This window comes from Erinaceus europaeus, chromosome 1 (genome assembly GCF_950295315.1).
Source record: "Erinaceus europaeus chromosome 1, mEriEur2.1, whole genome shotgun sequence".
In the NCBI taxonomy this organism is placed as follows: Eukaryota; Metazoa; Chordata; class Mammalia; order Eulipotyphla; family Erinaceidae; genus Erinaceus; species Erinaceus europaeus.
The window spans coordinates 68,866,015-68,879,067 of NC_080162.1; the positions used below are offsets into that span (position 1 = coordinate 68,866,015).

Genomic DNA, 13,053 nt, shown 5'->3' on the forward strand with positions numbered 1-13,053 from the left:
CCAGGGCAACAAAAGAGAATAAATAAAATAAAGTAAAATAAAGAAGGAAACTGAGTGTGCTCAGTGTGTTTCTTGGACTGTCTAGTGGTGGAATTCCCACTTCTAGTCTCAGAACCACCCAGCAGATAGAAGAAGAGAATCCTCAGCAAGATGGCTGCTTCACTACCACCTTTCGTCAGTTTAGTAGCAGTCATCCCATAGGCTTGAGTAGTTTCCACGCCAAGGAAGAATCAGTTGCTAGTTTGGGAAAATGGTAGCTGGTACCATCAGGAACATAGGGACATGACACTGATCCAAAAATACAACTGTGAAGAGGCATGAAATTTTCTTCTGACTTCCCACTTCAACATAGTTCATCAGACTGTGCTTGCATTTCACTGTGAGTTCAAGTCAAAACCTGGGACAATGCACAATAGATCTCCTCCCTAAAGAGGAAGCAACCAATCCTTATCTTGTTTGGAGTTCTCCCACTCCCCCAGACATAATGGTATAGCAAGAATAAGGACTTTAAAATCAGATGCTTCCCTTGGCTAGCACACTGCTTTGTCAGATACTTGACAACAGTTTTGAGCCTGACCATGACTGTATTGAAGGAAGCTCCAGTTCTGTGGTCTCTTTCACTCTCTCTCTTTTAAAATACATTTTATTTGGTAGAGACATAGAAATTGAGAGGAAGATGGGGGTAGAGAGGGAGATAGCTGCAGCACTGCTTTTACCACTTATGAAGCTTCCTTTCTTGAAGGTTAGGGACGGAACCTGGGTCCTTGCACATGATGATATGTGTGTTCTACCTGTGCCAGCACCTGGCTCCTCTGTCTCTAGCTCAAAAAGAATAATAATAAAAAAGAAATATATATATATATGTATATATATATATACAGTAAAAAACCAAAGGTGTAGGTAGGGCTAGGGAGACAGCATACTGGTTATACAGAGGACTTCCATGCTTTCATGCCTGAGGCTCTGAGGTCTCAGATTCAATTCCTAGCACCACCATAAGCTAGAATTGAATAGTGCTCTCTGGTCTTTCTCTCTCATTAAAAATAAAGTAAAATTAAATTAAATTAAAAAAAAAATCAAACGATCCCAAACTAGTCACATTTACAACATAAATGAAAGCGACATATCTGAATGGACTAAATGAATCCGAAAATGTACACAATAGCGGAGATTCACAGTATACTACACAGAATAACCCAAGTCAAAGGCAGCACACTTTACCCCCAATTTTTTTATTCTTTTAACATTTTAACAAAAGATTCCCCCCAATTTAAAAAAAAACACCTTTGAAAAATATACAGTTTCATGTTATTTACATAATATAGGAGTACAGGTTCCAGTATTAGACAAATGCTGTAATGTAAGGAACACAGTGAGAAGGCATGATAACTCACTGCCCCCTTGGATGGCATAGTGAACATGTATTCATATACCGACTACTAATTATCCTGATACAGAACTGTTAGGCACCTGAGAGACTGGAAAACGACTGAACATCAGCTTCAATCTATTCTACTTTGATCTTATTTTCAGAAAGCACTGCCTTTGAAATCCTTTAAAGGTTTGTTGCACCCACAACTAAGTTATCTTTATTATCATCCTACATGACTGGCTAATATGTTTACAGATCTACAAATCAAACATGAATCTGTGTAGTTAAGTTGTGTGGAAAATTAAACCCAGCGAGTTCTTTAGTACTCAAAATAATCTAAATTCTATTCAAAGAGAAGCGAAAACTCTTCAATTTCCATGCTCTGGACTTAAAAAAAAAAAAAAGAAAGAAAGAAAAATGAGTGACAATAATTGGAACCTTATAAATTAATCAAGAAAGCTAAGGTAAAAAAAAAATCTAAATTATAGAGTTTTATTTGTATTTAAAAATACATTGCAAATTTTGCATATGCCCATGATCAAGCTTATTTTTGATGCACATTACTTAAATTTTGATGACATGGTTTGTACTGACAAGTCCTTTTTCAAGCTGAACACCAAAACAGGGAAAATCCTGTGCATTTCCATTGGCTCTGCCGCCGCCGATGTATATCGCTTCCTCCTTAATGATGATGCGTAATCTTCATCTGCCTTTTATTACCTGAACAGTCTTCCGACCATAATGGTAGTAACTGTAAGCTGATGCAGCTGTGGTGAAAGCTGTACAACACCTATTATGGAAAGAAAGAACATTTAATGATCAAGTCTAAAAAAAAACCCCTGATAATAAAGACTACATTTAAAAAGTAAAAAAGGGCTAGTTTTTTTTTTCTTAATTTCTTTATTAGGGAATTAATGGTTTACATTCTACAGTAAATATAATAGTTTGTACATGCGTAACATTTCTCAGTTTTCCACATAACAATACAACCCCCAACTAGGTTCTCTGTCATCCTTTTTGGACCTGTATTCTCTCCCCCACCAATCCCAGAGTCTTTTATTTTGGTGCAATATGTATGTATGCAGACTTCCCTAGATTCCATGGTGCTACATTGTGGTGCTTGAAACATGGCTTTGCACATGGCAAGGTGTGTGCCCTACCAGGTAATCTACCTCTTAAGCCTAACAGGCTACATTTTAAGTGCACCCTTGCTGCCACCAGGTGAAGATCATTCCTACATGATCCTAACCCTGCTTATGCCAATGTGGTATACTAAATCAACAAACTTCCGAGATCAGATGAGATTGGGCGTGTTCAGGGTGGTATGGCTGTAGACTAAATCAACAAACTAAAGATTAGAATACATGTGCAAGAAGAGCTTCTAATTCTGAGAACTCAAGTGGATGCACCTGAAAGATGCACTGGATAAGGCAAGCTGTTAAAAACTGTTAATCAAGTAGGCTATGTTAAAAGACAAAACCCCCCCCCAAAAAAAAAAAAAACAACTAAAAAGTCTCTATACTCAGATTGCTTTGAAAATGTCTTAAAATCTTGTATATTATTTAAAAAGAAAACCAAAGGTTGTGCTATTCAGCAAAGAAAACAACCTCCATGTTGTCCGGGAGGTGGCGCAGTGGATAAAGCACTGTATTCTCAACCACGAGGTCCTGAGTTCAATCCCTGGCAGCACATGTACCAGAGTGATGTCTTGTTCTTTCTCTCTCTGCCTATCTTTCTCATAAATAAATAAATTCTTTTAAAAACAAACAAACAAACAACCTCCATTTATGGAGCTAAACGCAAGAGGCTGGTGGTGGCTCACCAGGCTAAGCCACATAGTATGGAGCTAAACTCAAAGAAAAGGTGTTGGTCCTCAGAAGATGTAGCACAAATCATAATGAATACATACTTACATATTTCAGGAAAGTATTTAGCATGTGTATCATTTTGAAAAAAGATTTAGTTGTTACATGTTTATTATGTGCATGAGAGAGAAAAATCACATGATTCAGAGAGAGGGACAAGCCAGAATACCAGATATAATATGAGATACCATTGGACTTAAATCCAATGCTCTACCAGTTGAACCACTTCCTTGGCCAGCATGCCTATTTTAAAAGATTCTTTGGACTGGGGGTGGGGAAACAGCAGGATGGTTATACAAAGAGGCTTAAGTGTCTGAGACTCCAATTTCCCAGGTTCAGTCCCTGGCACCATCATCAGCCAGGGCTGAACAGTGCTCTGGTAAAAATGAGTGAATGAATGAATGAACGAACGAACCAACGAACGAACGAACAAGTATATTCTGTAGGCTGGCAAAGGTAGCTCACCTGGACAGTCCGCCTGCCTTGTCATATCCACAACTCAGGTTTAAGTCTGGCCCCTACTGTGCTGGAGGAAACTTTTTTATCTTTCCCTTTCTCCCTCTCTTTCTATCTGAAATTTAAGATTCCTTCACTTGATTTTGTTCACCAGTATTTAGACTGCATCAAATTAGTTTTTGTAAAATCTGTTTATTGCAGCTGTCAATTGACAATACTGTATGTTTTAGGGGTACTATTTCACACTTCCTCCTGATGTGTTACCACGTCACACCCACCAAAGGTTTTAATTAAAGAGTGAAAAGTCTACCAAAAATCAGTGCAGAATATTTTAGACTTTAAAAGTTTGAATGTGGGGGTTGGGTGGTAGCACAGCGGGTTAAGCGCAAATGGCGTGAAGTACAAGGACTGGCGTAAGGATCCCAGTTTAAGCCCCCAGCTCCCTACCTGCAGGGAAGTTGCTTCTCAGGTAGTGAAGCAGGTCTGCAGGTATCTTTCCCTCCCCCTGTCTTCCCCTCCCCTCTCCATTTCTCTCTGTCCTACCAACAATGACACAATAATAACTACAACAAGGGCAACAAAAGAGGAAAAGGGAAAAAGAAATCTATAAAAAAAAAGTTTTGAGTTTGACTTTTTTTTTTTCTAGCCTATAAATAAGCACAATAAAATAAACTTCTGCAAGTTCCTTCTCATTATGGTCCTTTCAGGCTGAACATACTTTTTTCCCATCTATTCTCCCCATACCTAACTTTGTTCACTGCCTTTTCCCTGAATGGCCACCCTCAGACTCCCTAGTGTCCAACACAGACCCACAGACCTCCTCCTTTCCAGAAGTTTTTCCTGTTCTTCCTATCTGGCAGTATCTCCCCCCCCCCCCAGTATACTATCTATACTGTTCATTCCTTTCAAGTTGTACAACACATATTTATTTGACAGTAAACTTCTTAACAAGGTGGCTCAGTGGTAGGAATCACGTCTTCCATGTGTGAATCCCTGGGTTCAACTCTTGGTACCAGATGGGGGCAACAGATAAAGTATAAGTAAGAAATCAAGTGGACTCTCATGGATAACTGGTGTCTCTCTCCCCCTATACATGTACATGTAGCTCCCTCTCTGCAAAAAAATAAAACCAAACAAAAAAACAAAAGAACAAACAAACAACAACTAAACCCGTGAGGTAGCTCAGTGGAATTAGTGGTATGTGTGAGAACAAGAATTTGTTCTCTGGCATTGCATAAAGACTAAATAAAGGGGGGCCAGGTGATGGTGCACTTGCTTGAGTGCACATATTATATATAATGCACAAGAACCTGGGTTCAAGCCCCTGGTCACCACCTGTAAGGGGAAAGCTTCATGAGTGGTGAAGTAGAGCTGCAAGTGTCTTTCTGCCTCGCTCCCTCTCCATACCCCTCCCCTCTCAATTTCTGTCTCTATCCAATAATAAATAAATAAATAAATAAATAATTTAAAAAAGACTAGATAAAAAGAACACCATCAATCATAAAATAAAACACACTTTACCCACTCAGTCCTCAGTAAAGACTATAAGAACAAAGTAATTCTGGGAGTTGGGTGGTAGCACAGCGGGTTAAGTGCACTTGGCACGAAGTGCAAGGACCGGCATAAGGATCCCAGTTTGAGCCCCCAGCTCCCCACCTGCAGGGGAGTCACTTCACAGGCGGTGAAGCAGGTCTGCAGGTGTCTATCTTTTTCTCCCCTCCCCCCGTCTTCTCCTCCTTTCTCCATTTCTCTGTCCTATCCAACAACTACATCAATAACAATAATAATAACTACAACGACAATAAAAAACAACAAGGACAACAAAAGGGAATAAACAAAAATAAATAAATAAATAATTTTTAAAAAAAAGAACAAAGTAATTCTGTTACAATAAATTATTTTGTTGATATTCTCAGAGAGTTAGTCTAAATTTAGCTTACCACAGTATTTGAAGATAAATGCTGTCAGCATAATTGAAAACTGGAGCTGCCAAAGAAGCTGCCACCAAGATTAACTGCACTGCTGTGTTTACCTAGAAAAGGAAGGAGAAGAAAAGAAAGAAAAGCTACAAATGAACAGAACCCACCAGATCTTGTTTCAAGCTCATGAGACAATGGCATTGCCCATCACACCGTAACATGCATACCTTCTGCACGACTGATACTGTGCTATCCTTATCAAAAGAAGCTGGTATTCACATTAAGGAGGTCACTAACTTCACTGATTCATCCATGTGCCTGCACAGCTGCCTTGTATAGCAAGGAGCAGGGAAACTATGAGAAGATGCCACTACTTGTATTTTCTACAGCAATTCAAAGTGTTGCAAAATTCTTTGCTTTTTTTTTTTTCCCCTCAACTATACCTTAAAATAACCCTGTTGATTAGGCAAGTAATTAAGATACATATTCATGGGTGAAAGGGTAATGAATTAAGTGACTTGCCTGCAGTCATAGCAGGTTATAGAACTGAAACTAGGAAGGAGACTTGCCTATCCTTCACTCTATGTTACCTATCAAGTCTATGAACCTAGAAGACTGAAAAGCATTAGTCTCCGTGAAGGAAATGAGTAGCTTTTGCTACTCTGAAAGACAGCATGGAGCAGAAAAAGAAAACAGCTGGGAAACTTCCTATATTCATCATGAGAAGTGTTCTGTGGAAACATGTTGAAGTACGAATCGAGGGCTAAGTGGTGGCGCATTTAGTTAAGTGCACACGTTACCGTATGCAAAGATCTGGGCTTGAACCCCTGCTCCCCATTTGCAGGGGGGAAGCTTCACGAGCATTGAAGGATGTCTGTAGGATGTCTCTCTCTCTTCCTTGCCTCTCTCAATTTTTCTATGTCCTATCACGTAATATAGATAAGAGAAAAAAGAAAAAAAAAAGACTGGGGGTCAGGCGGTAGTGCAGCATAAGGGTCCAGCATAAGGATCCTGGTTCAAGCTCCCCACCTACAGGGGAGTTGCTTTGCAAGCACTGAAGCATGTCTGCAAGTGTCTATCTTTCTCTCCCCCTCTCTTCTCCTCCTTTCTATCTCCATCCTATCCAACAGCAACAATAATGGAAAAATATGGCCACCAGGAGCAGTGGATTCATACATAGTTCAGGCACTGAGTCCCAGCAATAACCCTGGAGAGAAAAAAAATAAAATAAAATAAAAGCTGCAGGAGTGGTGGATTTGTAGTGCCAACACCAAGTCCCAGCAATAACCCTGGTAGAAAGGACAAAAAAAAAAAAAAAAAAAAAAGAATCTATAGGTCATGTGTCCTGTGTTATCCTCTATTCTGAAGTAAAAAAACATGGGTTCCTGTTAAAAAAGACAAGCCAAAAAGAGAAGGATGACTATGGGATGATCTCACTCATGGAATGAAGTTGAGAAATAAGAACAGAAGGGAAAACACAAAGCGGAAGTTGGACTGGGTTTGTTGTATTGCACCAGGGTAAAGGACTCAGGGGTGAGGGGACTTTCAGATGCTGGTGCATGATGGTGGAGGAGGACCTAGGCTGGTGGTGGGAGTGTTTTGCAGAAAACTAAGAAATTTTACACATGTACTAGCAACTATATTTACTGTCAACCATTAATCCCTCCAGTAAGAATAAAAAAAGACAATAAAAACGTGGATTCCATTTTGTTTGAAAAAAATTATGAAAATCCTATATACAGCTTCTTGCAAGAACAATGATTGATACGTCTGTCCTGGTACCTCTTTAAGCTACTTTTTATGTGACACGATGTACACATTTCTGTACTGTCAAACAATATGAGCCACTAGAATCCAAAAAACCCTAGGTCAAAGTCCAATGCTGAGAGTCTCTAAGTATAAAAATAACCACCCCTTTTGTCCCAGAGATGATAAGCCCACCCATTTAATTAAGCCTCTGTGACAAGAGATGGAGCAAAACAATAGTTAGACATATAAGGCTACTACAACAGAAAAGTAAACATACCTTGAGAGGTATGCTAATAGTATCCAAAACAAGATGGACAACTAAGAGTAGCAGTTACTAATGAATCAAACTTTTTCCTGCTCCTTTTAGTAATAACAGCTCTTTTTTATTACTACTTATTATGTATTTATTGGAGACAGCCAGAAATCAAGAGAGTAGGGGAAGATAAATAGAGAGAGAGAGAGAGAGAGAAAGAGATACCTGCAGCACTACTTCACCATTTGCAAAGCTTTCCCCTGCAGGTGGGGCCAGGGGCTCAAACCCCAGGTCCTTGCACATTGTGACATGTGTGCTCATCCAGGTGTGCCACCACCCAGCCCCAACAATGGTTCTTGAAAATAAAAGGTCCCAATATGATGTTTTCACCACCAGGAGGGAGTTAAGTGAAAGGAACCTTCACAGGATCTCATTCAAAGACCTGAATTCTCAGACTACCAACACGACACAGTTCCTAACCATCCAAAAAATCCATTATTTTTTGGAGGACAAAATAACCCCTGCCATCTACTCTTATAGTCAATGCATTTAAATTTGTCAAATTTAAATTAAATTTTCAGCTGTTCCTAAGATTTACATTCATTATGATAAAGTTCACAAGGGAATAACTTTAAAGGAGGTTGTGTCTCTTACCTTGCTGATGAAAGTTGGTTTTAATCTAGCAGTGGCATAGCAAGGATTGAAATACTTAGAAAGTGTTCGCTAGCAGAGAAAAAAGATAAGTTTATTCAACTTATGCTTTAACAAATATTTTGTTACTATATGCAGGTAACTTTCTGAGTGTTCACCATATGCCTGGTTCTATGTTAAAAAGTCCTTAATCAGGAGGTGGGCAGTAGCACAGCGGGTTAAGTGCAGGTGATGCAAAGCACAAGGACCAGCATAAGGATCCTGGTTGGAGCCCCTGGCTCCCCACCTGCAGGGGGGCGGTCACTTGACAGACGGTGAAGCAGGTCTGCAGGTTTCTTTCTCTCCCCGTCTTCCCCTCCTTGCTCCATTTCTCTCTGTCCTAGTCAACAATGACGACATCAACAACAACAATAATAAATTAATAAATATATATATTTTAAAATATTTATTCCCTTTTGTTGCCCTTGTTGTTTTATTGTTGTTACTCTTATTGTTGTCGTTGTTGTATAGGACAGAGAGAAATGGAGAGAGGAGGGGAAGACAGAGAGGGGGAGAGAAAAGTAGACACCTGCAGACCTGCTTCATCACCTGTGAAGGGACTTCCCCGCAGGTGGGGAGCCGGGGAATCGAACTGGGATCCTTGTGCTGATCCTTGGGCTTTGAGACATGTGCGCTTAACCCGCTGTGCTACTGCCCGACTCCTATAAATATGTATTTTTTAAAAGTCCTTAATCTACATCTTCCTGTACAAGATTTACATTCATTATACATCATTTATTTAGGTTACTAAATATAATTTATAGATTGGTTTCTTAATTTATTTTATTTATTGGATAAAGCCAGAGAGAAACTGAGGGGGTAGGAGAGAGGAGAGATAAGAGACACACCTGTAGCACTGTTTCACTGCTTGTGAAGCTTTCTTTCTGCAGGTGGGGACTGGGGAGCTTGAATCCAAATCTTTGCATATTGTAACATGTACACTCAACTGGGTGAGCTACTACCAGGTCCCTGGTTCCTTAATTTCTCTAAAGTTCTAGATATCATAGTTTGATTATATCTTTTTTACTAAACTAAAAAAAAAAAGCAACAGCAAAAAGCCTTGAAACTACCTAGGCACTATTATTTTTAAAAATTTATTTATTTATTAATGAGAGGGACAGGAGAGAGAGAAAGAACCAGACATCACTCTGGTACATGTGTTGCCAGGGATTGAACTCAGGACCTCATGCCTGAGAAACCAACATTTTATCCACTGAGCCACCTCCTGGACCACCCTAGGCACTATTATTTTTACAGACAAGTAACCAAGTTAGCAAAATGCTGTTTTCACTGGGGTTAATTTGTTATGTTCATACACTCAGAGACTTTGTAGAACCCATGAACAAATGTGTAAACAAACCATTCCATACTCATACAACTGTGGGTATTTGTTGGGTATCTGCTTTTTTTGTTTATTTGTTTGTTTTGGTGAAGCTGAGATCATGGCAAGATATATGCCCTACCCAGAAGTCTCTCTGATCCTAGAACCGATTAAAATGGCCAGTTCTAGACAATCCACTGGAGTGGCTAAATTAGATAGAAGCTTCAGTTATGAAAAAAAAACAAAACACAAAAAGTTCAATAGTATTTGCTTCCAGGGATAAGCTAGATAGTCTCTCTGGCTTTTATGTGCTTTTATTTTTAAATTATTTATGATTGGCCAGAGAAAGAAACATTGAGAAGGGACAGGAAGGGAGAGAGGGACACAGAGAGACCCCTGCAGCCCTGTTTCCCCAGTCATGAAGCTTTCTTTCCCCCTCCTGCAGGTGGGGACCAGGGGCTTGAACATAGGTCCTTGTGCTCTGTAATGTGAGCACTTAACCAGGTGTGCTGCCACCACCTTGGCCCCTTATGTGCTCTTAAGTGAGCTTAATCCCAAGATTTTACTCACGTGCTGTACTGCTGAGCTGCCTGCTTCTCTAGCTTAACCTCTATTTACTATTTTTAAAACATTTTTATTTATAATAAACATGAGAATATGAAGGCTGGAGGAAGAGAGAAAATGAACTAAAGCATCACTCTGGCACATGTGATGCAGGGGGATCAAACCAGGGACCTTATGCTTGAGAGTCTTAACACTTTACCCACTGTACCAACTCCTGGGCCACTATATTCGCTATTTTTCTTTACCAGAGCACTGCTCAGCTCTGGCTTATGGTGGTGGAGGGGACTAAAGCTGGTACTTTGGAGCCTCAGGCATGAGAGTCTCTGCATAACCAGTATGCTATCTTCCCTGCCCCTCACTATTTTTTAATGAGTGTGCAAAGCACTCTTCTGCTATCCAAGGGGCTCCCATGTATGTAAGGCAGGCACCCAAAATATGTCTTCTTAAAAATAAATTTTCTGAACAAAGGAGATAGATCAAAGGGCTGGGTGCCTGCATTAGCATATAAGTGACCCAGGCTTGAGCCCTGGCATCACATGCTATGAGAATGGAAGAAGCTGCAGTACTGTGATACTTCTCCCCCTCTTTACTCTGTTTCTCAATCTGAGTAAGAAAATGACTTGGAATGGTAAATGATGCATCCTAGTAGGCGAGTTTCACCACAAAAACAAACAAAAACATAACTCATGTAACACAGTGATTCTAACAGCAGAATAACAATTAGACTTTTTTTTTTAATTCTCAACAACAGGATCCAAAACATCCATAAATTCTCATACAATATTCTTAGTATATAACACAATGATCTTTTTTTTTGGTCTTAAGTTGTATGGCTAGTCAAGATAAAACAAAACAACTCACCGGTGTTGGAAGAGTTTGATATCTGACATAAAAAACAGCAGCAATCAACATGACATCTCTTGAAATTATCATATAAGTAAGTGGAACTGAAAATAAAATATAAAGTAATTTTGATTGAGTTTTTGAAAATTACAGAGGCACTGCAAATATAATGAAGTTGTATTTATATACATATGTAAAAATTCTATAATTCATACTTACTGATGAGTTAGGGTCCTTACAAGTGAGCCCCTGATTTGTTATGCTCTTTAACTTACTCTTATAACACAGGAAAGGAGGGGCCAGGCAGTGGTGTACCTAGTTAAGTGCACACATTACAGCGCATAAGTACCCAGGTTCAAGTCTCTGCTTCCTACCTGCAGGAGGAAAGCCTCACAAATGTTGAAGCAGGGCTGCAGGTGTCTCTGTCTCTTTCCCTCTCAATTTCTCTCTGTTCCTATCTAATAACAAATAAAATATATATATATATATAAAAACCGCAGGAAAGAATATAGCATTTCCAAGTCTAGTTCTGTTGATTCTCTCACCTTCTTTTCTTAAATGTTTTAAACTACAATCAGTGCCACACCCATTATCTCTTTTTGTTATTTCTCAGCTTTGTGAGTTCAGAAATTCATATTGATCACTATAATCCCAATGACTATATGGAATGAAATGGTAAAGAGTTCAGAAAAGATGTCAGGGGACTTCAACAATCCAGGAGTCTCAGGTGCTCTGAGGGCTTGCTTCTGCATTCTAGAATATTTTATGAACAGTAAAATTTGCAGGTGTATCACTTGTGGGGAAAGAATTTTAATTCTTGTCCTGCCAGTCCAGTTCCTATCCAAGCAACTGCACATTTTTTTTACTGCCTCATCCAATGAATTCTAATTAAAAATGAATTAAGCTTCTCTTTGTAATTTATCACTTTATTGAGGGGGTGCTGTCAGGACTGGTGTTGTCAAGAGTATATTTCCATATTTCCCTAAGATAGGTGTCTACAGACCTCACCCTCTCCACCAAACTGTCCTGATCCACCTTAGGGCTAATTAAACTTTTCTTTCTTTTTTTAAATGGTTGCTTTCTTTTTTTAAAAAATATATTTATTTATTTATTTATTCTTATGTTGCTCTTGTTTTATTGTGTAGTTATTACTGTTGTCGTCATTGTTGGATAGGACAGAGAGAAGTGGAGAGAGGAGGGGAAGACAGAGAGGGGGAGAGAAAGATAGACACCTGCAGACCTGCTTCACCGCCTGTGAAGCGACTCCCCTGCTTGGTGGGGAGCCGGGGGCTTGAACTGGGATCTTTATGCCGGTCCTTGCGCTTTGCGCCACCTGCGCTTAACCTAATTAAACTTTTCAAATAACTTTCTCATTTTCCTCCAATAGCACAACATGACCCCACTGTCAGAGCTAACAGAATATTTTTAAATGGATACTCATGAGATTTCTTTTTCCTTTGTCATATGAAGTTTAGGAGGGCAGAGGACTTACTTCATTTTACATTTTTGTGTACTACAGGAAGTTTTAACCATGGATATAGTCTTTATCAAAAAAATTTTTTTTTAAAAATCTTCCTTTTTAAATTAATTTTTATATTTATTTACATATTTTTATTTATTTATTTTCCCTTTTCTTGCCCCTTTTTTAAAAAAAAATTGTTGTAGTTATTACTGTTGTTGTTATTGATGTTGTCATTGTTAGATAGGACAGAAAGAAATGGAGAGAGGAGGGGAAGACAGAGAGGGGGAGAGAAAGACAGACAACTGCAGACCTGCTTCACTGCCTGTGAAGCGACTCTGCTGCAGGTGGGGAGCCTGGGCTCGAACCAGGATCCTTACATAGGTCCTTGCGCTTTGTGCTATGTGCGCTTAACCCCTTGCGCTACTGCCTGACTCCCAAATATCTTTTTAAGGGGAAAAATCCCAAGGCTAACAATTCAAAGCATACAAATTATTAAAAGATCATGTGTATTCCCAAACAACTTTTCTATGAATTACTTTCATAGCAATATTTACATCCT

At 39.2% G+C, this 13,053-nt stretch overlaps 1 protein-coding gene across 3 annotated transcripts in view; it reads right to left on the reverse strand.

Annotated features, from left to right (window-relative positions):
• Window positions 1–1,848: 1,848 nt before the first annotated feature.
• The window catches only part of CRLS1 (cardiolipin synthase 1), a 29,290-nt gene continuing 18,085 nt past the window's right edge, over window positions 1,849–13,053 (reverse strand). For all 3 annotated transcript variants that reach the window (XM_060186671.1, XM_060186680.1, XM_060186687.1), the window contains exons 4-7: window positions 11,051–11,136; window positions 8,269–8,337; window positions 5,634–5,725; window positions 1,849–2,162 (exon numbers count right to left, since the gene is read on the reverse strand). In XM_060186671.1, coding sequence (XP_060042654.1) covers window positions 2,075–2,162; window positions 5,634–5,725; window positions 8,269–8,337; window positions 11,051–11,136 — 335 coding nt within the window. In that variant the 3' untranslated portion in view covers window positions 1,849–2,074. The remainder of the gene's footprint in view (window positions 2,163–5,633; window positions 5,726–8,268; window positions 8,338–11,050; window positions 11,137–13,053) is intronic.